The 23,631-nt window shown below is 42.8% G+C and overlaps 3 protein-coding genes across 6 annotated transcripts; all 3 read right to left on the reverse strand.

Annotated features, from left to right (window-relative positions):
* Nucleotides 1-312: 312 nt before the first annotated feature.
* LOC115679073 (sulfite reductase 1 [ferredoxin], chloroplastic) lies at nt 313-4,874 on the reverse strand. Its single transcript, XM_030602623.2, has 8 exons — nt 4,641-4,874; nt 2,986-3,768; nt 2,597-2,893; nt 2,229-2,426; nt 1,576-1,710; nt 1,363-1,479; nt 1,113-1,271; nt 313-947 (listed from the first exon to the last, which is right to left on the reverse strand). Exons 1-8 carry the CDS (start codon nt 4,839-4,841, stop codon nt 741-743), a joined length of 2,097 nt encoding a protein of 698 aa, XP_030458483.2. The 5' UTR covers nt 4,842-4,874; the 3' UTR covers nt 313-740.
* Nucleotides 4,875-7,350: 2,476 nt separating this feature from the next.
* On the reverse strand, nt 7,351-9,620 carry LOC115679074 (uncharacterized). The gene is made up of 2 exons (XM_030602624.2): nt 9,305-9,620; nt 7,351-7,807 (listed from the first exon to the last, which is right to left on the reverse strand). The coding sequence occupies exons 1-2, from the start codon at nt 9,516-9,518 to the stop codon at nt 7,560-7,562; spliced, it is 462 nt and encodes a 153-aa protein (XP_030458484.2). The 5' UTR covers nt 9,519-9,620; the 3' UTR covers nt 7,351-7,559.
* Nucleotides 9,621-20,244: 10,624 nt separating this feature from the next.
* On the reverse strand, nt 20,245-22,786 carry LOC115679229 (uncharacterized). Of its 4 annotated transcripts, none has more exons than XM_056310001.1 (2): nt 22,416-22,786; nt 20,245-21,097 (listed from the first exon to the last, which is right to left on the reverse strand). In XM_056310001.1, exons 1-2 carry the CDS (start codon nt 22,619-22,621, stop codon nt 20,326-20,328), a joined length of 978 nt encoding a protein of 325 aa, XP_056165976.1. In that variant the 5' UTR covers nt 22,622-22,786; the 3' UTR covers nt 20,245-20,325. The 4 variants fall into 4 exon arrangements, with proteins under 4 accessions (XP_056165976.1, XP_030458691.1, XP_056165977.1 ...); XM_030602831.2 differs by having other exon boundaries at nt 22,626-22,785; XM_056310002.1 differs by lacking the exon at nt 22,416-22,786 and having other exon boundaries at nt 20,245-20,826; nt 20,955-21,091.
* Nucleotides 22,787-23,631: the final 845 nt, after the last annotated feature.

Below are 23,631 nucleotides of genomic sequence, written 5' to 3' on the forward strand. Positions count from 1 at the left end.
TTCGAGCAAGAAAAGAATTTAGGCACATATTTTCTTCGGACTTGGATTATATCCCAATGCTCTCCTAGTACCGGCAATCAGCATTCACCGGAGTAGAGTTCCCCCATGGCAATGTGTTAGCATTCCAACCTAGTAGCAACGGCCAGTTCTCATTAGGTCCCGACTCATCCGTCAACCATACCGCATATCCAGCTTTCATGTACAAACAGTTGCTGCGTATCAACAGAACCAACTCATTATTGTAGTAACTACAGAGAAAACATCTAGTACATGAAATTTTACTATGTTCTGCAAGAGATGCCTCTTGCAACATGAAAAGATGAAGCGATTCAACTGAACCGCATCCCGCACATGTTCATGGTTGCCGCGGCACAATCCCCATAATAAGGCCACCGGTGTTGGTGCCGCGTCCTATTGCCAACAATATTGTAAAGGCCAGCCAGCATAAGCTGAAGCATACTAAGCTACTAGCAGCTACAGGCAACCGAAGAAATTACATCACTCAAGTAAAGGAAATTACAAAAGGGAAAAGAAAACGCAATTGTTTACACCGACTCCAGGTCTTGCAAAAGCTGGAAAAAGAAACTGATGGAAGAAGAGGAGTAAAAAAACAATGACACCTCGCCCTGCATCTACTCAACAGAGCCGTTACCACGGCATAGACAAAATGAATGGTAGATCGTTTTCTTATTCAACTCCGCATCAGGCAGGCAATAAAGAGATCGACTTGGACCGCTATCTCATTCGGCCTTCCCATTTTGCTGGGCGGCGACAAAGTTCCGGACTACTTCTATGGCTAATTGATGAGCACTTTTCTCCTGCACCTTTGCCAGTTCTTCCATGGCCTCATACGTCTCCTTATCAGCAAAGAGCTTAAGGTTGTAGCGCGCAGGTGCCTTTACCACACCATCCCACTTGTCAACCCACTCTTGAAGCTTCTCAAATCCCTGGTAGAAAATAAGACCGTTAGAGAAAGATAGCTAGGCCATAATGAAGGAAAAGAAAGGATGTAATAACAACCTCGTTCTCGACAAATATTGGCTACTAGTATTCCTAATCTGATAATAAGAAAACGATAAAATACTCGCGAGTTGTAATTATTTGGTGCTGACCATGCGGTTAGTGAAGTCGCCGAACGATTCCTTGGATTGTCTCTTACGCTTCCAGTAGTAGAAAAGAGGTTCAAAAACCTTCTCGAGATCCTGAACCTTAACCTTATTCATAAAAGTTCTTGCTATTGATGTCTGATTTGGTGTCCCTCCAAGCCAAATCTGTTTTTCCACACAAATTGAAGGTTAAAATGAATTTATTCTGATAGGTTTCAGGAGATATAAGGCATTGAGAAAGTGTAATAAGATGTACCTGGTAACTGTTAGGACCATCACCAACAAGTCCAAGTTCAGCCACATATGGTCTAGCACAGCCGTTAGGGCAGCCAGTTACCCTTATTACAATAGATTCATTGTACTTGAGACCAACCTACAATGCCAGTGCCAACAAACCTCCATTTCAGTTATTGTACTGCGATATTATGATATTACATGACTCAGCTGTCATACATGGGTAGTCATATACCTTATCAAATACCGCTCGAGCCCTCTTAAGTATATCGGGTATTCCTCTTTCAGCTTCAGTTATTGCCAATGGGCAAAGAGGCAATGCCGGGCACGCCATTGCAGTTATATTGAGAGAGTCCACATGTTTAGGTTCCTGTCCACAATAACAACCTTTTTGTTATGAAATATCCTGTAGTGAAATAAGCACACCAAGCAATGGGTAGACAAAAAGAAATAATACAATCTCTGAGAGTCATAATATTAAAGACAGTCTGGATCTGGAGTCAACAGCAATGTCCTCTAGGAGGTTCCGACCATATAAATAAACAGTTTCCATGCCGTATTCAACTCTAGGAAGCAAAAGGGATTCCTTAGGAGATATTTCTTAATGAAGGCACTGGAATCCTTAACACATCCAAGCACAGCTTAAATAGCCATACAAGCAGGAACTCAATTGTGCACGTGTAAACATGGTGATTCAAAAAAGCATGACTCTGTTTACAGATCTTTGTCCCCGACAAAAGCACATACCCTCCATGATAATGCTACTGAAACAGCGCGCAAATGGAAATGAGATGCTCTTAACTAGAGTGAATGAATTCTTAAATAATATTAAATCATCGCACAACACTAACATCAGAGTAAGAATAGTATATCTTCAACGCAACTTACCAGAAAACCACCCTGCGCAAGAGCTTTTGTGATAGGACGCTTCCATGCATTCCGTATATCACACAATATTAAGTTCTGGTTTGGTGTGATACGAACATTGAGATTATATTTCTCTATTATCTCTCTAAGTGTCTTTTTCATATTCCCCCCAATACGTCCATTATCAACATGAAGCCCACAAAACCAACCACCATCTCCCTGCCAAAAACATTTGAGAATCACAAATCAGAGATCAAATGGGCCAAGCATGGTACAAGAATGTTTAGGCGCGATATAGGCCACAGGATTATTATCATAATGAAATAGATATCAAAATCCCTCGGACCAAGAACAAGAAAACAGTAACAAATAATGAAAAATACACACACCTGCTTCTGCCATCCCAGGTAACTCTTGAACTCCCACTCTGGTAATTCACGAATTGGCTCAAATTTCTTGCCATAATACTGCTCAACAACGCTTCTGAACTTTTCAATCCCCCAAGAGCTAACCAGATATTTCATTCTACTATATTTGCGATCATCTCTTCTCCCGTTTTCTCTCTGTGTAACAACAATAGCCTTTATTGCATACAAAATGTCCTCTTTCGGTACATAACCCAAAGGTTCTGACAGACGGGGGAAGGTAGTCTCCAACCTATGTGTTCTTCCCATACCACCACCAACCTGCAAAATTAAACATTATAATTATGCAATTAAAAATGAAACATTAAAGAAAAAATGTCAGTCGATATCCAATAGAAACACAGTCATCTTACATATAGGTTAAATCCCTGAGGCTCTCCCTCCTCATTAGAAATGACAACAACTCCAACGTCATTTGTAAAGATATCGACCGAGTTATCTGTGGGCACAGTAACGGCAATTTTGAACTTCCTGGGCAAGAATTGAGTTCCATAAATTGGCTCGGGGGAGTCGGGGAAGTTCGTTCCATGAGAATTATCGTTTCGAGCCTTCACAACCTCAGCAGGTTCGTCAGAGGTGATTTTCTCCCCATCCACCCACATATCAAAGTAGAAACCTGACTGCGGTGTAAGAAGGGCAGCGATATTGTCTGCGGTTTCTTGTGCAAATTTGTAATCCTTTCCAGCATACGGGGCAGCGGGGGCAAGAACATTTCGGTTCAGATCTCCACAAGCACCGAGAGTTGAACCCCTGTTCATAATTATCGAACTCATCACTGTCTTGAGGTCCTTCTTCAGGACTCCATGGAGCTGAAATGTTTGTCTTGTAGTCAAACGAAGTGTTCCAATTCCAAACTGATCAGCAAGATCATCCATGACCAAATAAAGTTGGTTGGGAACTTTTCCAAACGGGTTCTTCGTACGAAGCATGAACGAATATGATCTCGCCCCACGTTCGTCCCTGTTGTACTGTTGATAGCTCCCATGGAACTTGATGATCTGGGTAGCAGATTCATTTATGTTGGGTGCATCTGTCAGAAGTTCCTCGTTGAGTGGGTATCTTATGTAATTACTTTTCTCTTTAATTATTTCGACCTTGCTACGTTTAGGCTCAGCAGCAGTCTCAGGCTTTATGGGCTGCACATTGTTAAGAAAAACTCATCAAGAAAGAGGCATAAATCATCTGCTACTTAGAAAGCAAAAGTTCAAGTCATAATAGCTTCCTGTCAGGACATAGGTTACATCCGGTTTTCCCCATCGCTTGTACATGATCCAAATTTACAGAGAAAAAAGCGAGATGAAGAACAGTGATGAAGAAAGGAAAATGATCCCCGGGTACTACTAGTCAACCCATGTGGGAAGCCGAACAGGGCGAATTCGAGTACAGATACAAATTAAGCTTGCTAAGCCAAAACAGATGGCATTAACAGTCCAAGTCTGACATAAGGAATGCTTTGTTTTATCAGAGTTTGGTTACGGTGGCGCACGTTTTCCCCCCCTGTAGGAACTGACTGGGTGCAGGTCCATATCCATGGCTAGCAATTTATAAAAGGAAAAAGATTGTCGGCAGCGCGCCTTAAGCAAGAGATCTATCGTTGTGAAAATGGAAAAGCATTCTATTTTTCGCCTAAAACAATTTTCTTTAGCAGTGCTCTTTAAATTATCCATCTATTTTTTTTTTTCAAGAACGTTTCGAGCAGAATCAGTGTTCTTATCAACCGCCGTCCCAGTTCCCACCCACCAATTTCCTAAACCAAAGAAAGAACAAGAAGAAAAAAAAAAAAAGCTGCCAACTTTCAGTCCTTCATTTTCATTCCTACCGATTCCTGAACCAATCTTTGCCCCCAAAATCTCAACAGTCTCCACATACATGCAAAGGGATGCCCAGCAAAAAATGTCAATTCGAACAAAAGGGAAGGCAACGAGAACCAATCCAGACAGGAAAAAATGCAAACGAACAGGGAACAAAATAAGACTGAACACCCCAGAGCCAGCGACCAGGAACTCACCGTCGACACGGCCCTCACGACCGACGCGCTCGAAGGAGGAGAAGAGGAGGAGGACGAACCGGAAGAGAGCGCCAACGCGCTCAGCTGCCTCGCGAGCGGAACCGAGCTCGAGGAAGGCCTGAGCCCGGTGAAGCCCCGGAACATCGCCACCTTGGGATCGCTCGCCACCGCCGCGCTCGCAGCTCCAACCGCCGTCGCCATGATCGATCGAACGAACGAACGAACCAACCAACCAACCACCAAACCCCCTCAAAGGGCTCCTTCCCAAGGCACGGCACGGCCCGGCCCGCCCGGTCCCGCTGCTCGGACGGAGAGCTAGGGTTTCACGAAAACGAAGGGCACACAGTGAAGCGGAACAGAGCGAACGAGAGAGAGAGAGAGAGAGATATCTGGCCGCGGGAGACAGAGGGATTGGGTGGTGCTCGCGGTGATGAAGAAGACTGGGAAAAAGCGAAGTTGGGAGTGCGCGATTATATCAAATCATAGGAGTGACTCTCGCCAAATCGGCCTTTTCTTCATTTCTTCCATTTATTTATTCCTTTTGTTTTTGTTTCTTTGCGGGGATTTCTCTAGCTCGCGGGGGAGAGGGAGGTCCTCTAACGTGCGCCGCCCCGTCACGTGTGCCTGACACGGGCAGCCGGGGGTGGGAGGGGGGGGGGCCGGCGCCGGCGAAACCCCCACTCGCGCCCCCCCGGGGCACGCGCTCGCCGGAACGGAGCTGCCGACGGCGAGGGATGGGATGGGGCCGCGCGGCGCGTGGGTCTTTCGTCCCCCGGCGGGGGGAGGCGCGAGAACCCAAATTTGGCTACGGCGTTACAGCGAACCTGGACGGGATTTTGCACTACGGAGAGCGAGAGAGAGAGAGAAAGAGAGAGAGCGGGACCGGGGGTCAAACTAGGGCCGGCGGCGGGTTTTGCTTGGGTCTAATTTTAATTGCCGTTGCCGATAAAAAGGAAGTCCCATTCGGAAAAAGAGTGGGGATGATGATTCGATGCGGTCGGCTCCACGAATTGTTATTCTTTACATTACGGATCACGACAGAGATTCTTTTCCTTTTGCTTGACTCGCTCGTGTCGTGAGTGGGGCGAGCACCGAGTCCGGTATTTAAAAAACAAAAAAAAAAGATAGAGATACTTTTGCGCACGTAGAAAATCGAAACGTGATTTTCGACACGAAGAAACAATATTACAATCGCTTGACCGATAAATTTTTTTTTTTTTTTGTGAAATGGTGCGCTACTTAAATTTTATCGTGAATATCTGATTTTTTTTTAAAACAAAAATTTGATTCGGTTCACGATTCTACCTAGGAATCGAACAGGAACTAACAATTCGGTATCCGATTGAAATCGAGAGTCACAAGGTCAGTCCCCGGTTTTGAGCCGAGAACCGATCATCCCTAACTCACGGTACCACAAGAAACCCCTCGTCATCAAAGAGAGTGCATTACCATTTTATACATCACTACTAATAGCGAAAATGGACCCGAGCATGAGTACTTGGGTCCCGAGCAAGAGCACAGGCACCGGGCATCAAGATCTCGAGCCTCGATCACAATGGACCCGAGCTCGGGCACAAGGGATCCAAATACGAACACAAGCATCCCGATCCCAGCCTTTGTGGGCTCTGGCATGGGCACGAGGGCCCTGAGCTCGACCTCAATGGACTCGGGCACGGGCATTGGGATCCTGGGCCTCGGCCTCAATGGACCCGAGCTTGAGGGATCTTGGCACGAGCACCACGGATCTAAGCCCGAGCGATGGGAACCGACGCGCGACCTTTTGGAGCCAAGCCAGGGTGTAGAGCATCGAGCATGGCCACTAAAGTCTAGTCTCGGCCTCGATGGACCTGAGCTCAGGCGTTGAGGACTCGAGCACTGCCATCAAGGTCTCAGCCCTGATCTCGATGGACTTGGGCACAAGCGCTAGTGACTTGGGTCCGAGCGTTGGGGACTTAGTCTCGAGCGTAGGGACCTGGGCGTGAGCATCGGAATTTTGACCCCGGCGCAAGCGCCGAAAACTTGGACATAGCCGTTGAGGTCGCAGGTCCGGCCTCAATGGACTCGGGTCCAGGCGCCAAAGACCCAGAAACGAGCATTAGGATTTTCATGCTCAAGTACAGGGTTTCTGGTCCAAATATCGATATCTAATTATATTTTGAAAATTGCTTTTTTCAATTTATTAAAGAGCAAATTATTTTTCTGAATTTAAGTATAAATTTTCTGTTGACCCATTTTTTTAAGCAAGATTCAAATGTCGAAAAATTGAGGAAAATGCACGAAATAAACAAACGCCACATCAGCCTTACGTGACAAGAAACAATCATGGGTTTCAAAAGCTCTTGAAATTCAAGAATTTGAACATCAGATGGACCGGCACGTCAAAGAAATGAAGAAGGGCCAGGTGCGCGGCGCGCTGCACAGGGATGTGCATAAAGATGTCGCAGGCATCTGCTAATGATTAGGAAATACGATTTTAAAAAGTTGAAAAGTAAAAATTGAATTCCTCTGACACAGCGTAGCAGCCAGACAGAGACAAGAGACGGGAATCCCACGTGAGGGGGACAGAGCTTCGACGTCCCATCCATGAACATGTCTGCAAGCCCGCCCAGCTTGCCCACGGGCCTGCGTGGGCTTTAGTCCGATGCAGATACAAGACCAAGTTTTCTGCAGATGTGCCATTGGGTTCGGTGATCTTCAGGTGTTGAAGATAGACCTCAGAAATGGAACAGTAAATTATTTCTCTGTAGGAAGATCTTTCGCTCGACAAAGGAGTGAACAAAAGTCAAACACCGAACGTGCTTTTTCCACAAAAGCCTGGAGGTGTGATGCTTGCCTAATTTATCAATCTCGTGCGTTTTGAAAGTAACTCAGCTAACTGCGGTTTCGCCGATGGCACCGGATCGCGTTGCCGCGAATGTATTAAGGAGTTTCGAGCAGTGGTGGCGATGACTGGGGTGAATCCGCAGCTTCTGAAGCTAGTGTTGTGATGGGAGTTTCCAAGGGAGAGTCCGGTCCATCGATGGAAGGTTTGATGACGGCGTAGAACAACAGGTTGTAGAGGAAGGTGAAGAGCAGGAGACCACCAGCTGCGTACGATAGGAAAGATCCCGAAATCTCCACCCCGACTTCTCCTGTCATTTGGTCACTCGTCAGCTTCACATCTGAAGCTGCATTGTTCAAGAACACATCAAATAAAAAATTCACGTTAGGGAGTCATCTTTCTAAAAAATTTTCTTAAGAGCTGGTGAAAGAGGTTCACGACAACAAACCCACGAGACAATAGAACACCACCACCCCACCCCATAAATCAAATGCGACAGACTGTTCGGCTAGAGTCCATTGGCCACGTCTTGCATGTGCTAAAACTTAGTATTCTTCATGGTACCGTATTGTGGATTTGCGGTGAGAGAACAAAACATATCACGGGGTAAGAGTAGGCACAAGAAGTGTCAGCAACGACTCGATATAGTAAACCAATCCAATTTTCCCTGAGGACAGATTGGGGTATCTACTATCTTGGAGATTGCAGTCATGGACTGTGCACCCTTAAAAACTCATTTAACGCATGCCTGGTGACGGCTAGAACGCAGTGGTGATATTCCAAGACCTGAAACTCCAACGTCAGACTCAATTTTCGACCCGCTACTGGTGGAAACTTAATTGCCTTGCTACCCTCTGTCACTGTGCGACCACAAACCAGCGCCACGGACAGAAGCTTAAATTGGGGTGCTAAACTATAATGCCGTCAAACATGACACTTAACTGAAGCTGCTCCATGATTCAAACTTCTTCATCGCTGCCCCAACAAAAAGTCTACGTAATGCTTATCCTTGACACGCCTATAGCAGTGTAAATGAAGCTACAAATACAAATTACGCAGCTTGACAAGAGCACACCCGAGAGAGTAAAGACATGGGAATAAGAATTGACACTACGCAACGGGCAGTCGCGGAGGCTGCAGCGAGGAGTCTTTTCCAAAGGTTCAGAATTTTCCAAAAAGTAACATAATTGTCAATTTTGGCTTGAATCTATAACCTTCTGTCTTTCATTGACATTGTATGGACTTTATATTGTTCGGGAATAACTTTTCCTCAGTTGACCTATTAACGTGTCTGGAAGACAAATCAAATTATATATATCCTTCAAGGCATTTTAAGCTTAGAAGAAAGTACCCAACTTCTCTTTGGGTCCAAAGCTGTGGACTATATACTTCTCTATCCTATAGGCCATAGAAATTACTTGTGAATTAGTGCAAGAAGCCCCAGCAATGCATAGCCCAAATCTCCTATCTCCCTAGTCCTCTAGGTTCACGGAACATGCGGCAACCGGTTCGTCACCGGTGAGAATTCTTTTAGCGCCGCCAGTACCGGGGTCTGCTGGCGGCGATACCGTTAAGAAACGGCCCGTTCGCGCCGTTTTTTAATTCCTTTCAAGTTGTGATTATCTGACGGCAAGATTTTCGCTTTTTCATTATTCAATTCACGTGACATATTTCTAATCATCTTTTCACAGGCTCAACATCAAGCATCTTTATGAAACCCCGAATCCGACCATCTAATGAAAGCCCACGAAAAGTTCTCACTGCAAACTCAGCAAAGAGAACGAGAAAGGAGAGAACTCACAAACAAACAAGACGCACGATATCAGAGCAGAACAGGGCGTACCCTTAACTTTTGGGGAAGGGGTTCGTTTCTGGGACAGTGTCTGAAGCTGCTGGTCGAGCTGCTGAAGGGCTTCGCGAGCCTTGTCTTGGTCCACCTCGAACTGCTTCGAGTCATTCTCCACCGCACGCACCGCCGCGAAGTGGGCTCTTCTCTTGGAAACTTCGGACCCTTCGCGGACCAAGAGCTGAGGAGACGCAACCCGCAGCGAAAGCATCTGAGTACAGAGTGGCGCGTCGATCAAGAACTGCAGATGGGTTTCCGAGCTTGAAGATGAACCACACGCGAGACAGTGTTTATCTTAATCCGAAAATGCGTCTTGTTCTGCGAGGGAAAAGAGAGGTCAGACGCGAACCGCGAGAGGATCGCGAAAAATTTGCAAAAACGGAAGGCTCAAAGGGCCGGCGTGATATGGGCCTGGTCCGGCCCATCACGGCCCATCCCCGGAAAGGCCGCGTGTCACGCTTGGCGGTCAAGGAAAACGGGCCGGCCCGGCACCGTCAGCTTGTAAAATGGGTCGGATCGGCCCATTTGATACCTCGAATTCGAATGGAAAAATGGCACGAGTGGTCTATGAACTTTAGGTTAATGTGCAATGTGGTCCCTGAATTTTTAATTTATTCAATATGATCCTTAAACTTTTGGCACATGTTCAATTTAGTGTCTCAACCCTATGAAAATATTCAAAGTTGTCCATGAACTTGAAATTAATGAAATGACAATATTGAACATTTTCATATGATTCATGTACTACGTACATTGAACATAACTAAAAAAAGATATTTGGAGACCATTTGTGTCATTATCCCAATTCAAATATGAGTTGTTTGATATTTCCATCACTCAACGCCTCGCCCGATTGAGTGTACAATTTGATTTTTGTGAAAATTGAAGCTTTTGGGGAACCACACATGCCCCAGCACAATGATTCTCTCCAATAATGAAACTAGAATTACATTAAGGGAGCGGAGCGACTTTAAGGTTCAATTTATATCAATCAACATCAAGTAATAAACTAGTATAAAAAGTGGATTTAAGTACGTAATTTTTTGTTTTCAACAGTAAAGAAAATTATTGAAATAATTTTAGTTAGCGAAGTGTACCGTGTTTATTTAATGAGAATTTGTCTTTTTATGAACTCGCCAAAATTTAATTATTACAAGTACTCCACTTTAGACTACAAAAATCGATTTTTATCGAATGTCACGAGTCCTTGCTTGTGTAAATTATGGACAATCACATTAAAAGATTAATTAGTAAAGTTCGATTGCTATCCCGCTAGTTCTTGGTGGGGTTGGGGGACAACCCAGTTTAAATGGCCCTTGATTATCTCGTCGGCCTCGTTCGGTTCAATGCGGCACCGGATCCCTTCATAAACGAGATTTCGATTTTATACAATTTTCTTGTTCGACAAGAAATCAAATGTCGGATTTGATTCCGCATAGAATAGAAATTCTCAAAAAGTGCAAAATTGGGATTACCTAGCAATAATTAGGATTGGATTGGGATTTCAATGCTACATTCCTAATACCACAAAACTATTGAAAACCCAACTTTAGTACCGCTGCCACGGTCGGTCGCCACCGACTAGTCCCGCTATCGTTCGGGCGGGAATTGAGAAATGTTCTTTCTTTGAAGGCCACAACATTTTGCAATCAAAATTATTAAAAAGAAATGTTATTTCATGAAATGGGATTACTAGAAATGAGAGTCCAATTGAGGATTCCTTATCCTGAAATCAAACGGGGCCTCATTGCAAACACAATTATTATAGAATGACTGTCCGAACAATTCTATCCATATAGCAGTGGCCTTTTGCATTGCTAGAAGTGGGACCCGGATCTCGGACTCAATTGAGAAATTCCCAAACACTTCTCCAAATAAGACCACCGCTTTTGGTGATAATTCAGACATGTTAGTATCGAATCTACTTAATCAAGGAAAATGACACAAATGGTCCCTAAACTTTGTATCAATGTGCAATATCGTCCATGAATTTTTAATTTGTTCAATATAATCTCTAAAATTTAGCCCAATGTGCAATGTGACCCTTTAACTATTGATTTGTTCAATGTGATCCTTGGACTTTTGGTATATGTTCAATTTAGTTTTTGGACTATGAAAATGTTCAATGTTGTTCCTGATCTTATGTTAATAGAAGGACAATATTGAATATTTTTATATAGTTTAGATACTACATTGAGCATATAACAAAAGCCCAGGGACCACAATGAATAAACTAAAAGAATTTTTGAAATTTTCACTCCTTTGTCGACCAGTACTGTTGTCGTCTTTTGAGAAATATGCTTTCTTTGAAGACCAAAACTTTTTGCAATCCAAACATTTTAAAAGAATCTCATTCCAAAGAACGGAATTATTGGATCGAAAAATTCCCAAACACTTCACCAAAATAAGACCATTGCTTTTTGGTGATAATTCAAACATGTTAATATCAAATATGCTTAATTACTTAGATTTTTGGGATAATGACACAAACAGTTCATGAACTGTAGTTTATCGTGCAATGTGGTCTCTGGACTTTTAAATTATTCAATTAGTCCCCAAACTTTAGTTTAATGTTCAATGTGGCTCCTGAACTTTTAATTTATGTTGAATGTAGTCCTTGAATTATATGAAAATATTTAGTATAGTCCTTAAACTTGAATTAATGGAAGGATTACATTGAACATTATCATATAGTTCGGGGACGAAATTGAACATGTACAAAAAGTTCAGGGATGACATCGAACAAATTAATTGTTCAGGGGCCACATTGCACACTGGATTAAAGTTCAGGGACTACATTAGACAAATTAAAAGTTCAATGACCATATTACATATTGAGCCAAAATTCGGGGACTGTTTGTGTCATTTTCTCTGAATTTTCCTTTTAAACACACCATTTTCCGGTAAATCCCCTCCTTTTTGGCCAAAGCCTAGGATGCTCGAGTCCTTCTAGGAACTAGCAAAACATGGGAAAGTCTCCTCGTTCCTTAAGGCGCCAACCGTCGTCTTAAAAGTAGAGCGTCCACCGCATGGTTCCCCCGCCTACTAATCCCATAACCCGACAAGAGTGTATGGCCAAAACACCACCTTTAACCCTCTTTAATTAAACCATTAACTTTGACCCCGAATGAGAATGACCCCGTGTGAACTTTGACCCATGCTTTCAAATGTGCTCTCGATTATGGAGGTCCACTCGACTGTTATTCTTCTATTTAACAACCTACGATATAGTCTATAGATAAGTATTGAACAGAAGTCAAATATCAAATGCTATTAAAACGAAAACCATCAAGAACCCAAATCATATAGATTGTAAAGAAACTACTCAACACCCTCTTTACTAAGAAGCAAGACAGATCAAAATTGAAAGTAGAACTGCTAAAATATACTCTTAAATAGAACCGCGACTGCGCCATTGAATAGGATCAAGAGATTTCATTTCATCTTAACTTAGTCTAATTGATTATGTTAACCTGGGGGTGTTTTATGTCAACAGGATCTACCGCACTGGTTTGACCCGAAAGTTAAAGAAGATTGAAAATCCTTTGTGAAAGAAATGGGGGCAACCTCGGATTCTAGAAAAGTTGGCAATGCGTAGAACCTAGAAAAAAAAAACACCCGATAACACGAAAGAATAATCACCATGTGTCTTTGATTTGTCGGGCATTTCAAATCATAATTAAAGTTCATTCCTCACCCAAGGACAACCATCAATCCAAGCTCAGCTTCTTCGGCCGTTCAATTCGCGCATATTTTCCTCATTCCGAGGTGATTCTGAAACCCTAATCATAATATATATTTTCCTCATGCACACGCACGTACAGTACCTAGGTGTTTAACATTATACCTTCACGGAGTAAACACGAATCTATCTGCAGTGACCGAGGTTGCACGGACCTGTAAAAGACGAGGATTTGAGTTTCGCAGTCCCTTGCATGTGAAACATAACGTCCGGTGTCTTCTTCAATGGTCGAACTTTCAGATATCACATGCATCTCCACCTCGAACGCTGTATTTTCCATGTCTATGCTGTAAGATTGAGTGCGGATCAATGGTTACTTGAAAAACCCTAGTTAACTCGGAAGATGATGAGGTACATGCAAGCGACCATCATCATGCCCAACAAAGGTTTGGGTCCACGCGAATTTGAATAAAGTGAGAAAAGGGGAAAAAGGAGGAGGGGGGGACTTAATGATTGAAGAAGCAGGAAGGGGGGGCTTTGCAATGAATGCGGTTTGTCCTTCACATATTCCATCTTCAATTATGGACTCGGGAAAGCTGAACGCAAAATGGACGTCCAAAGCTGAAAGCTTTTCATCCACTACGCAAATGGTCCCTTTTAAGATCGCCTCATCATCTGTTGGGAGGAGGAGTGATGATGACTCTTGTTTCATACATAACAATCTGTTGGCCTAAAAAAGAGGGACTCTGTTCCCAAAACTTTGCCATATCTGCATTCATCTTTTTGATAGTTTTGTTTTCTAATACGGGTTTCGTTCGTGCTTATTTAACAGTTACCTCGAGTTCATAGACATTAGGGGGCAAAATAGATTCATGGGTTTCTTATCTTCGTCGAGATTCTACAAGTGCTATTAAGACTATCTGCTTATGCTAATGATGAAGTCGTAAATCGTCGAATAACCACATTTACCCACTAATCTATACAAGTTTCATCCTTTCCGAGGTTGGTCACAGACCTTATTGGAGTAGGGCTAGCTGTTTCATTCTCTTTACACGGGCAGAACATAGGAAAGTACAACGAAAAAGAATCTCATGTCGCGTCTTGTTTGTGCATGGCGTTAAAGAATATGATGATTTACCACGGGGCGTCGTCCGTTTCTCGAATCGAGTGCTGGTGATGGGGGGAAGTATGTGTTGGTGAAAGTAAAGAATGATTGATGAACAGTGAAGATGTGTGATGAGTGGAATTTCTTGAGATTCTCCAAGGCTTAGATTTTCTCAGCAACCCGCACGAGTCCTCTCATCGGATTCCCTTAACCTTTTACTCTCTCTCTCTCTCTCTCTCTGTGTGTTTAATTGGAGGTGTAAATTCTTCTTGTTTGTTTCAATTCTGAAGCTGCATATTTGATTACCCTTCAAGATCCCCAGAAAATTTTGGAAATATATAAACTCGATTCTTTCTTATGAAACAAATTAATTATGGGCTCCAACATCTATTAAAACTTAATCTCTCTCTCTCTCTCTCTCTCTCTCTCTCTCTCTCTCTCTCCATATTGATTGATTTGATGAATTTTTTATTAAATATAAACATCATCTCCCAGATTGACCATCTTTTCCTCTAACTTTCTGTCATGTCCATACCATTTGTCTCTTGAAGATTATATTATTTCTTTTTCTAACAGAGTAAACATGGCAAGGGGATTAGTATCTCACCCTTCTTCTTAATCCTCCTTTAGCGTGAAAGTAAAGCATAAAAAAGTTAAGAAAAATGAGATGGGACCAATAAAACATCTGGCAGTAATTTAAATTAAATCTAAAGAAACTTTATTCCAAAAAAAAAATTAGTGAAAGTAATTTGACTCTAATCTATACATTCAGGAGCCTCATTTACTTTGAAATTTCATTTTAGATTCATAGTTAATCCATTGAATTTAATATTCTTTTACTTTTATGAATATAAAAACTATTTAATTCTAACATATTGTATTCAATTTATGAACGGCGATATTTATCGGAACTTAATGACTTAAGGATAAATGATTTTCGAGTAAACTAATTACTATCAAGTAGGCTCATTTCCTGTGTAGATCAATTATGCCTATTCGTAGAATATCCAACAAAGGAATGAATTCGAAATAAATTTATCTGCAGTAAAGTATAGCCCAGGTCATATATTAGTCTTGAATTAAATTAGTTGTAGTGGCAGACATTGACATTTTGTCATACCGAGTGACTCTCTCTTAAACAAGCACTTAATCATGAGGTCACCACATCTCTAACTCAAGAAGGCGAAGGAAAGGAGAAAGACAGGTATTATGCTCTCCATACTCGAAATAACAACAGAAAAAGTAGGAAGAAAAACTTTTTCTTTTGCTTTATCAGATCAACTTTTGACAATCAAGGAAGATTACAACACTAACATCACACTCACTCACCTCTCTAACCACCCACTACAGCTTCACTTTCCTCAATCCCGAAAGGTCAGAGATACATTAGCCCAAAGAAAGAACAAAAAAAGGTTTTGCAGTCACGCTGAATTCAGCTGGACCTCCCAGCTAAAATCCAAGTGATTGATTAGTCATTCCCTACAAATTTGAAGGCCAGGCTTGGGATTGGCCACGAGGGAAGCAAGCAAATCGAGAGCTTAAAAGGTCCCTAACCCTATTGCTCAGAATCTTCAAATTCTCACACTGTGTCACACTACTATGACCTTCAAACGCCTACCTAAAAGTGATTCATAAAGAAGACCAAAAACCAATAAGACATAGTCATCTTTTACTTTACATGGAGACACACACTCACAAGCTTCAAACCGAAATACCGCGAAGCGCGAAGAAGAAGAAGAGCTCTATATCTGGAGGAGCGAAGAATGCAATCGGCCTCCTCTGCAGGCAGCAGCTCGACATTACTCTCTGCTTCTTAGGTGCCGGTGGGCACGTCTGGATCTTCGGTATCCGGAATCTCTGCGCTTTCGGAGTGGAGCAGTTGCTTCCACAGATTTTTTCACCTCCCAATTCTGAGTCGGTTGGTGTATTGCTGATCTCGGGGGAACTGTCAGAGCAGATTGTAGAGGATGAAGTGGAGCTTTCTTGATTCTTCACTTGCGGAGACCTTTTCTCGTAATGGGTCCTTCTCGGTTTTGTGGTTGATCTTCTTGTTCTCGCTCTTCTGCTACCCTTTGATGCCATTTGGCAAAGAACAGAACCTTACTCCCGTAAGTATTGGATACTTGAAGATGAGTGAACCTGGGAAATTAACAAGGAAAGTGAGAAACTTTGCTAAGTTCAGAGAAAGAAAACTCTCTCAGAATGCTAAATTCGAACCTGCAACTACATGTGTGCTTTAAAGCTACTAAATTTGACCCAAAAGTGATCAAAAAAAGCTCAAGGTGGGTGGTGACAGCATCTTTGGAAACAAACCTTTATGAGGCTCAAAAAGAAATCCTGATAAAAGAAGAGAAATATCCCACCAAGAACCCGGAATTTGCAGTGCACTTGAGTCTTCTTCCACAAGATATTGCGCTTGCTCGAATGAAGAAACTTTCTGAGAGGGAGAGACTGGCTGACTGACTTCTTAGCTTTCACGGAGCCCCATATGCGATCATCAACCAACTTTTGCAGAAACTTCCACTCACAGCAAACAAAGCAACTGTCGTGACAGCAAGTTGTGTCACCCTCGGAAGCACTTAAAAGCACTCCACTAAACCCACCAGAAGGTTCATGATCAATACAAGGTCCTGAGGCAAATAAGGATCATCTGTACGTGCCTAAGTATTTAACGAGAGAGAGAGAGAGAGAGAGAGAGAGAGAGAGAGAGAGAGAGACCCACTTCGCAGTGAGGACGGCCTTGAGAAGCCCTGATCAAGAAGCATAAACCCCTGGGGACAAGAACGCGGGAGAGAATGATGTCACCAAAGAGAGAGTGATTTCGCCATTCGATTTGCAGCTTAAGACATTCTAGGAGTTCGAGTTGAAGACCAAGGCGATAATCAGGGCAGGCCTGCCCGCTGCCCGTGTAGACTTTTTCTTTTTGTAAGGATGATTTGCATCTGAAATTTATTCAGAAAATACAATCGAGTTTTAAAACTCTAAAAAAAATATAATTAAATTTTAAGATTCGTTAAATTGATACAATCAAATTTCTCTGCTAATTCCGTTTAATTTGGTTAACGGAGATGGCGTGGCTTTTGTCATTTATTCCTCTTTTCTATGTGGATAGTAATATATAGCTAAAGTGTGTAAGCATGGCCAAAACGACCTCATTTTCTTAATTAAATTATATTGAATTTTTTTTATAAAAAAGGTCTTAAAAGAAAAGGAAAACAGAACATAATGACTAATGATGCGTTTGTTTAACAGAGAATAAATGATTTGAAAAATATTTTCCTTATAATGATCGTTTATATCTCTTACAAATATGAATGAACAAAAAATATTTTCATTGTCCACGAAAATATTTAGATAGAAATCGTTATCAATAATGAATATTTTTTAATTGACTAAACATTTCAAACGACATAAGTGATTTTTTTTCGAAAGAATTCATTTTGCCGTTTTGATCTCAACCAGTTTCCGATGGTATAAAATGCCAATATATGATTGTCAAAGCTTATTAAATATTTTTCTCACTGGTTTTGAGCTTAGTTTTTGAATCAGTCCTTGCTAATAATATATCTCTAGACAACGTATTCGCATTCTCACAAGCCATAACAAGATTCAGAGCCTATATGGTATGACTTTCACGCAATAGTTACAATTGTGAAAGTGGATGCTTCGGCTTTTATTGAGGTAAACTCCTCGGACGAGAACACGGTGCGCTATGGAATGACGCAGGCTGGGGTTTTATAGTTGTCTTTGATCTAGATAAGGATGTCAATTCCTAAACTCAAAGCAAGTAGAATTCGGGGATAATGATACAATTGGTTTCTGAAATTTGACTTAACGTGCAATGTGGTTCATAAACTTTTAATTTGTTCAATGTGGTCCTTGAACTTTAGTCCAATGTGTAATGTAGTTTCTAAACTTGTAATTTGTTAAATATGGTCCCTAGACTTTTGGTATATGTTCAACTTAGTCCCTTAACTATATGAAAATGTTTAATGTTGTCTTTTCAGTAATTCAAGTTCAGGGATAACATTGAACATTTTCATACAATTCAAGGACTAAATTGAACATGTACCAAAAGTCCATAAATTACATTGAACAAATTGAAAGTTCATAGACTACATTGCACATTGAGTTACAGTTTAGAGGTCACATTAAATAAATTAAAAGTTCATGAACCATATTACACATTGGGTCAAAATTCATAAATCATTTGTGTCATTTTCCCTGGAATCCGAGATGACCATCAATCTCACTATTGCAGATAAGGTAGTAGTTTTTTTTTGCCCCCTTCTTCAAGTTCAAGTGGTCGGTTCAGCCTCATCCTCGGACGAACCCTAATCAAAATTCTAATTAGATGACAGTACGCTCACAGGATTGTTATGTTAAAAGGGCAAAGTGCCAAATGATCCATCCGCGTCCTGAAGAAAACTCGAAAAGCACCTTCAACCTCAAACTTTCGCCTAAAATTTCCACATTAGCCATGTCCGAGCACGGAATCGAAACTTCTTTTCTATTAAACAGGGAAATATCTAGGAGCCGTCGCTATAATCGCTGTCGTCGTCCGCGTGATCACCATCAAGAAGGATCGATCCTCTTCGCGCGTGAAGATCATACGGACCACCATCCAACTCCACCGACATGAAAATCGTCCGGACAAGTTAGACATTCACGGACAGATTCTCTAGGGTTAGTACATGTCATGTCTCAGACAATTTTTTTTCTTTTTTTAACGAAAAATTCTACTTTTCACGCACCAGCGTAGAGAGAACTTAAGACTACTACTTGTCTATCATATTTGTTAACATATGATTAACGTATGTACAAATGTATGTATGCTCGTAATTTACTTGGTCAAATGACACGTGGCGATCGAGACTTCCCGACAAATCAAGCCGGTCCCCGTCCGTCGGATGCCGGCAGCATAATTCCTAATCCCGTGGCTCCTGCGGATTGACCCCTCGTATCTACCAAACCCTAGTCGCAAGAGCAGATAGCAAAGCGACCATCTCTGGGATTTGATTCTAAGTTTATTTCTAAGATAATTTTTGATCTCATCGGATGCCAATTGGAGCGTGTTGTTACTTATAGGCTTAGAGTGGGGCTCGTTACGAAATGCCCGATCTACTCCTAGCATTTTTCTAGTGGGCTCGATATCGACACGTGTCGTTATTACACAAGACAACCTACTACTACATGTGGTAACCTATCGGCATGTCTATTGATTTCACCCAAATTGTTGGAACGCAAAATCTTGTTCAGATATAATCGAAGTGACTTCATACTAAATACTACCATCGTTCATTCATTTGGAAGAATTTGCTTTTTCTTAACCTGTCGCAATCTCCTTTTGCTTCCTTGTGACCCTGAAATCACCTACGGCCATTTTCCACTCACCCGACATATATGCTCACCACGATACATCTGCATCGAACCTTGGTATGTCCTTAAGAGGCCTCATCTGGATCACGAGATGTAAAAATAAGTTTGGGTATTGCTGGACTCGGGGCAAGAAAAAGATTCTAACCTAACAGGGGAGATTGGGGCATGCCGGCACCATTACATTAAAATAAAGAAGGCATGGGTGAAACCCGACCAGTTACGGAACAGGCCGCTCAAGACCCCAGTAGCAATGAACTCTAGGGCTATCATCTCATGTCTTCGCTAATTCGTTCTATTGAGACTCGATACCAAAAGCCTAAATTGTCTAAAGTGGTCCACTGAGGGAAATTTCATTTCCTCCCAGGAAACAGAATGAAGAAGTAGTGGGCCGTGAAGGTTTTACTTTGGAAAGAAATCTCACTTTACTCTCACGATTGGTGGGCCTCACAATACCATGATATGCACAGTTTCATTTGAACATTCAATCTCTTAAAAATTTTAAATAGATGCAATCATTAAGGTCTAAAGTATTTGGAACTTTATTCAAACATTTAAAAAGCTTTTTCTCATGTGGTTGGGCTTTTTTCGGCTTGGAGAAAAGCTTAATCAGGAGCCAGCATCCAACTCACTTGGCCTCCTGGGTTTCTCCAGTGCTTCAGCATATGCTAAACGCCACCGACAGGAACACAAAAATTGCATAATCCAAGGCCAAAACTGACGCTTGCTTTCTCCATGCAAAAGGAAAAACTTAATCCTAACCTAACAGGCCTCGAAAGGAAATTTCAAACATTACAGTGCAGCCAAATAATGTTATCAGTCACAAAGTAGCATACACGCGAACTAAGAAAAGAGTCACCGTCCCCTTGAAACAGCTTCATCCAACTCCTCGAGCGTTGAGACAAACAATTCGATATACCGACTCCCCAGTGTCATCCTGTCCTTGGCCATAGCGGCTCTAGAATCTTCTGCGCTCGCAAACTCGGCGAATGCTTCCCCAGAAGGCCTCCCCTCGGAGTTGAAGACTATATGGATAGAATCTTCAGACAACTCAAAGTCCTTGAAAAATTCCAATACGTCATCCTTGCCAGCTGAAAATGGCAATCCCCTCAATCGCAGTATTCCTGTGTGCTCCGCAGAGTCCTTCCTCTCATTAGAAGACTTTCCTCGGGATATGCTCCGGTGAGGAGATCCTCCACGAGCTTCAGAAACTTCATTCGCTATCGCCTTATAGTAGTCCTGCCTCTTACTTCTGAAGACTTCAACATATCTACGACCCATGCTTTGCCTGTTTCTTTGAAGGGCAAAATCGACTTGAAGAGGATAACCCAAAACGCAGAACGCTTCTCCCGTGAACTTCCCATCGTTGTGAACAAACAGAACATCGACGATGTCCAGGCCATGAAAGAACTCAGCCACGTCAGCTTCAGTGCAATTAAAAGGAAGGCCACGAAGCCGCACCAGCGGGAAAGGTGGAGACTGACCAGTGTTAGCATAAGGTGAAGCATTGTACATGTAGCTTGAACCAGGAGAAGTGCCATAGAACGAAGAGCCCTGATCAAATAGGCGTTGTCGCTTTGGAGCCATTTCACGCCCGTCATCATAATAATCAAACCTACCGAAATTTCTGGTAGAAGGGAAGCAGAGCAACAATATCATGTAAGTATGTCTGTAAACGATACTACAGTAAAAAAAGAAAAAGCCCAAACTATGGTTTTTAGCCATTCTTTATTTTGAGGAAGAAAATGATCCTTCAAACAACTAAAGTAAGCACTACTATACTTGTGTTTGTCCAGGCATCCAAAGCAAATCGTCCTTGGTAAAATTAGCAGCCAATATGTGCTCATGCATGAAATAGTGAAACTACTTCTCCTCTTTCAACGAACTTGCAAGACGACAACACCTATTGTCTCCCGTGAAAACTAATGTCACTAGCTGCTAACAGAGCTGAATTTTGTACTTAAAAAATGGGGAGACTACATCTTTTCCACGGGCTTCCTCCATTCAATTGTTCAATCATCACAAACAAGGAATAAACTTTAAATGCAACCTTAAAAACTTAATAGCATATTAATAAAACATTTCAAAGCCTTCAAGCTGTAAAATCCATTTCTCATGAACTATCAAAACACGCACTGGCTGAATATGGGAAAGGAAATCAGTATTGCCCCATGCACTGCTTAAGGGGTCGACCTAAACATCTATCCCTGAATACAAAAGCTGCTTCTTTACCTAGAACTCCTTCAAATTTGTGGGCAATGCACCAAACCAGAGGTGAGTGATTGGTATATATGAACACCTACAGTTTTAATCTACACAACTAATCAGGAATGAATTTGGGACAATGAACAAAAATAGCTCGGTGAGAAGAGAAATATACATAAAAATACATGCAAGGCAACAAAGTTCGTGCTGGAAGAACATCTAAAACGACGGCACTGACTTGACATATCCCTTGTCACGGTGAACAGACAAAGCCCATCCCCTAAACCATTACAATACATCAAGACAAACAGTTACTACTGACTATGCTACACATGACACTCATAAACCTTTACATATCTGTTGAATGCGATGACGCCCCTGAGCCGGAATTTATCAGAGTTAGACCATCAGGCCAAACAAAATGGCCTCTTTCTAGGATAACCCCAGCCATTGCATCTACATCATCAAATGCACAGTCCCCATAATTCAAGCACAGTAAAGGACATTCCCAGAACTCGTGTTCTGCAGCTAACTCTAACCAGCCGCACCTTTGCAATTCCAACTCAATCCGCCATCGACCCAGAAACCGAAATCCGCAACAAAATTAAAAAGGGGGGAAAAGGGATTCCCAAGATGGGGTTCAAGTTCCATACTTGGAGACACGAATTGGAATCAATCACGAATGCAAGAAGGAACCCAAGCTCCAGCAGGACTCCAAAAAAAAAAAAAAAACCCCTTACAGAATCCAATTGCAACGGAAGATGCTACGTGCGCTGGAGAACAACAACAGCCAAATCATTCGCAGGAAAAGAGGAAAGGCATCAAATTTACGAAACCGCACGGAGAAGCGAGCAAATTGGTCGTGATTTATCGAGGAGCGAAGCCCGACATCGGCGAGGAACCCGAGCACGACAGAGAGGGAAACAAGATGACGCGAAATCGACATTTACCCTCTGTAGTACATCGACATGTCTGGCACGCGCGAAGCTCAGCAGTTTACGAGCGGGTCGAACACAATCGCGCCGATCTTCTTCCGCGGGAGAAGCTCGAAGCTCTCTCCGCAACTTGACGGCGGCGGGCGGCGGCGGCGGCGGCGGCGAGGGGAGGAGACGGGAGAGAGAGACCCGGGGTTCCGGAATGCGAGACGACGGAGGGGAAGAAGAAGAAGAAGAAGAAGAAGAAGAAGCTTCTGGTTAAGGGGGCCGAGGAGGAGGGCGAGGTGGTGACGTGGCGTCCGCGCTTCTTCCCCCCACGACACGAGCTAGAAACGACGGCGTTCCCGGAGCGTGGGCTTGATCGACGTAACCGGGCTTTCGGCGTTGACTTTCGGTGTGGGCTTTTTGCCCCCAAATTCCCACGCGACGTTCCAAAAGGTGCAGGCGAACGGACTCCCGCCGGGCGAAGGGCGATTTCGTCCGGAAAACGTCGGACGGCCCCGCCTTCGCTACGCATCAAACTCAGTTTCCGGCGATTCCGTCGTCCACGGGACGATAGTCGCCATCCTCCCCCCGTTCGCCAACTTGTCGTCACTGACCGCCATCCTCTCTCTCTCTCTCGAGACGGTCGTTTCCCTCGACATCGCAATAGCCGATTCTTATCGCTGATTCCCAAAGTGCACCGCATCGATCTCGGTTGCCTTATCCTCCACGTTCTCTTTCCCCGGTCGCCAACCACCTCACTCGCCTCCGTCGACGAGAGACGTCGGCTTCGTCCCGGTCGTTCTTTTCTACATTCGCCTCCGCTTCTTAGCATCTCCATTGCTCTTTGCAGTGCAGCAAATGGCGAGTGGGACATTTTCATGTAAGACCTTTTTGTGCGGTGTACTGAGGACCAGGAGGGGCATCAACCTTCTAAAATTCCACAATTGCCCTCACGTGCACCGGAAAAGGTCAGATGAATTTTTGTTCCGAAACGTTTGTATTCGATGCAGGCAGGGGTGGGGCCAAATTGACGCGA

Source organism: Syzygium oleosum, unplaced genomic scaffold, assembly GCF_021117445.2.
Source record: "Syzygium oleosum isolate NSW1041296 unplaced genomic scaffold, Sole_v2.1 Sole_v2.03, whole genome shotgun sequence".
In the NCBI taxonomy this organism is placed as follows: domain Eukaryota; kingdom Viridiplantae; phylum Streptophyta; class Magnoliopsida; order Myrtales; family Myrtaceae; genus Syzygium; species Syzygium oleosum.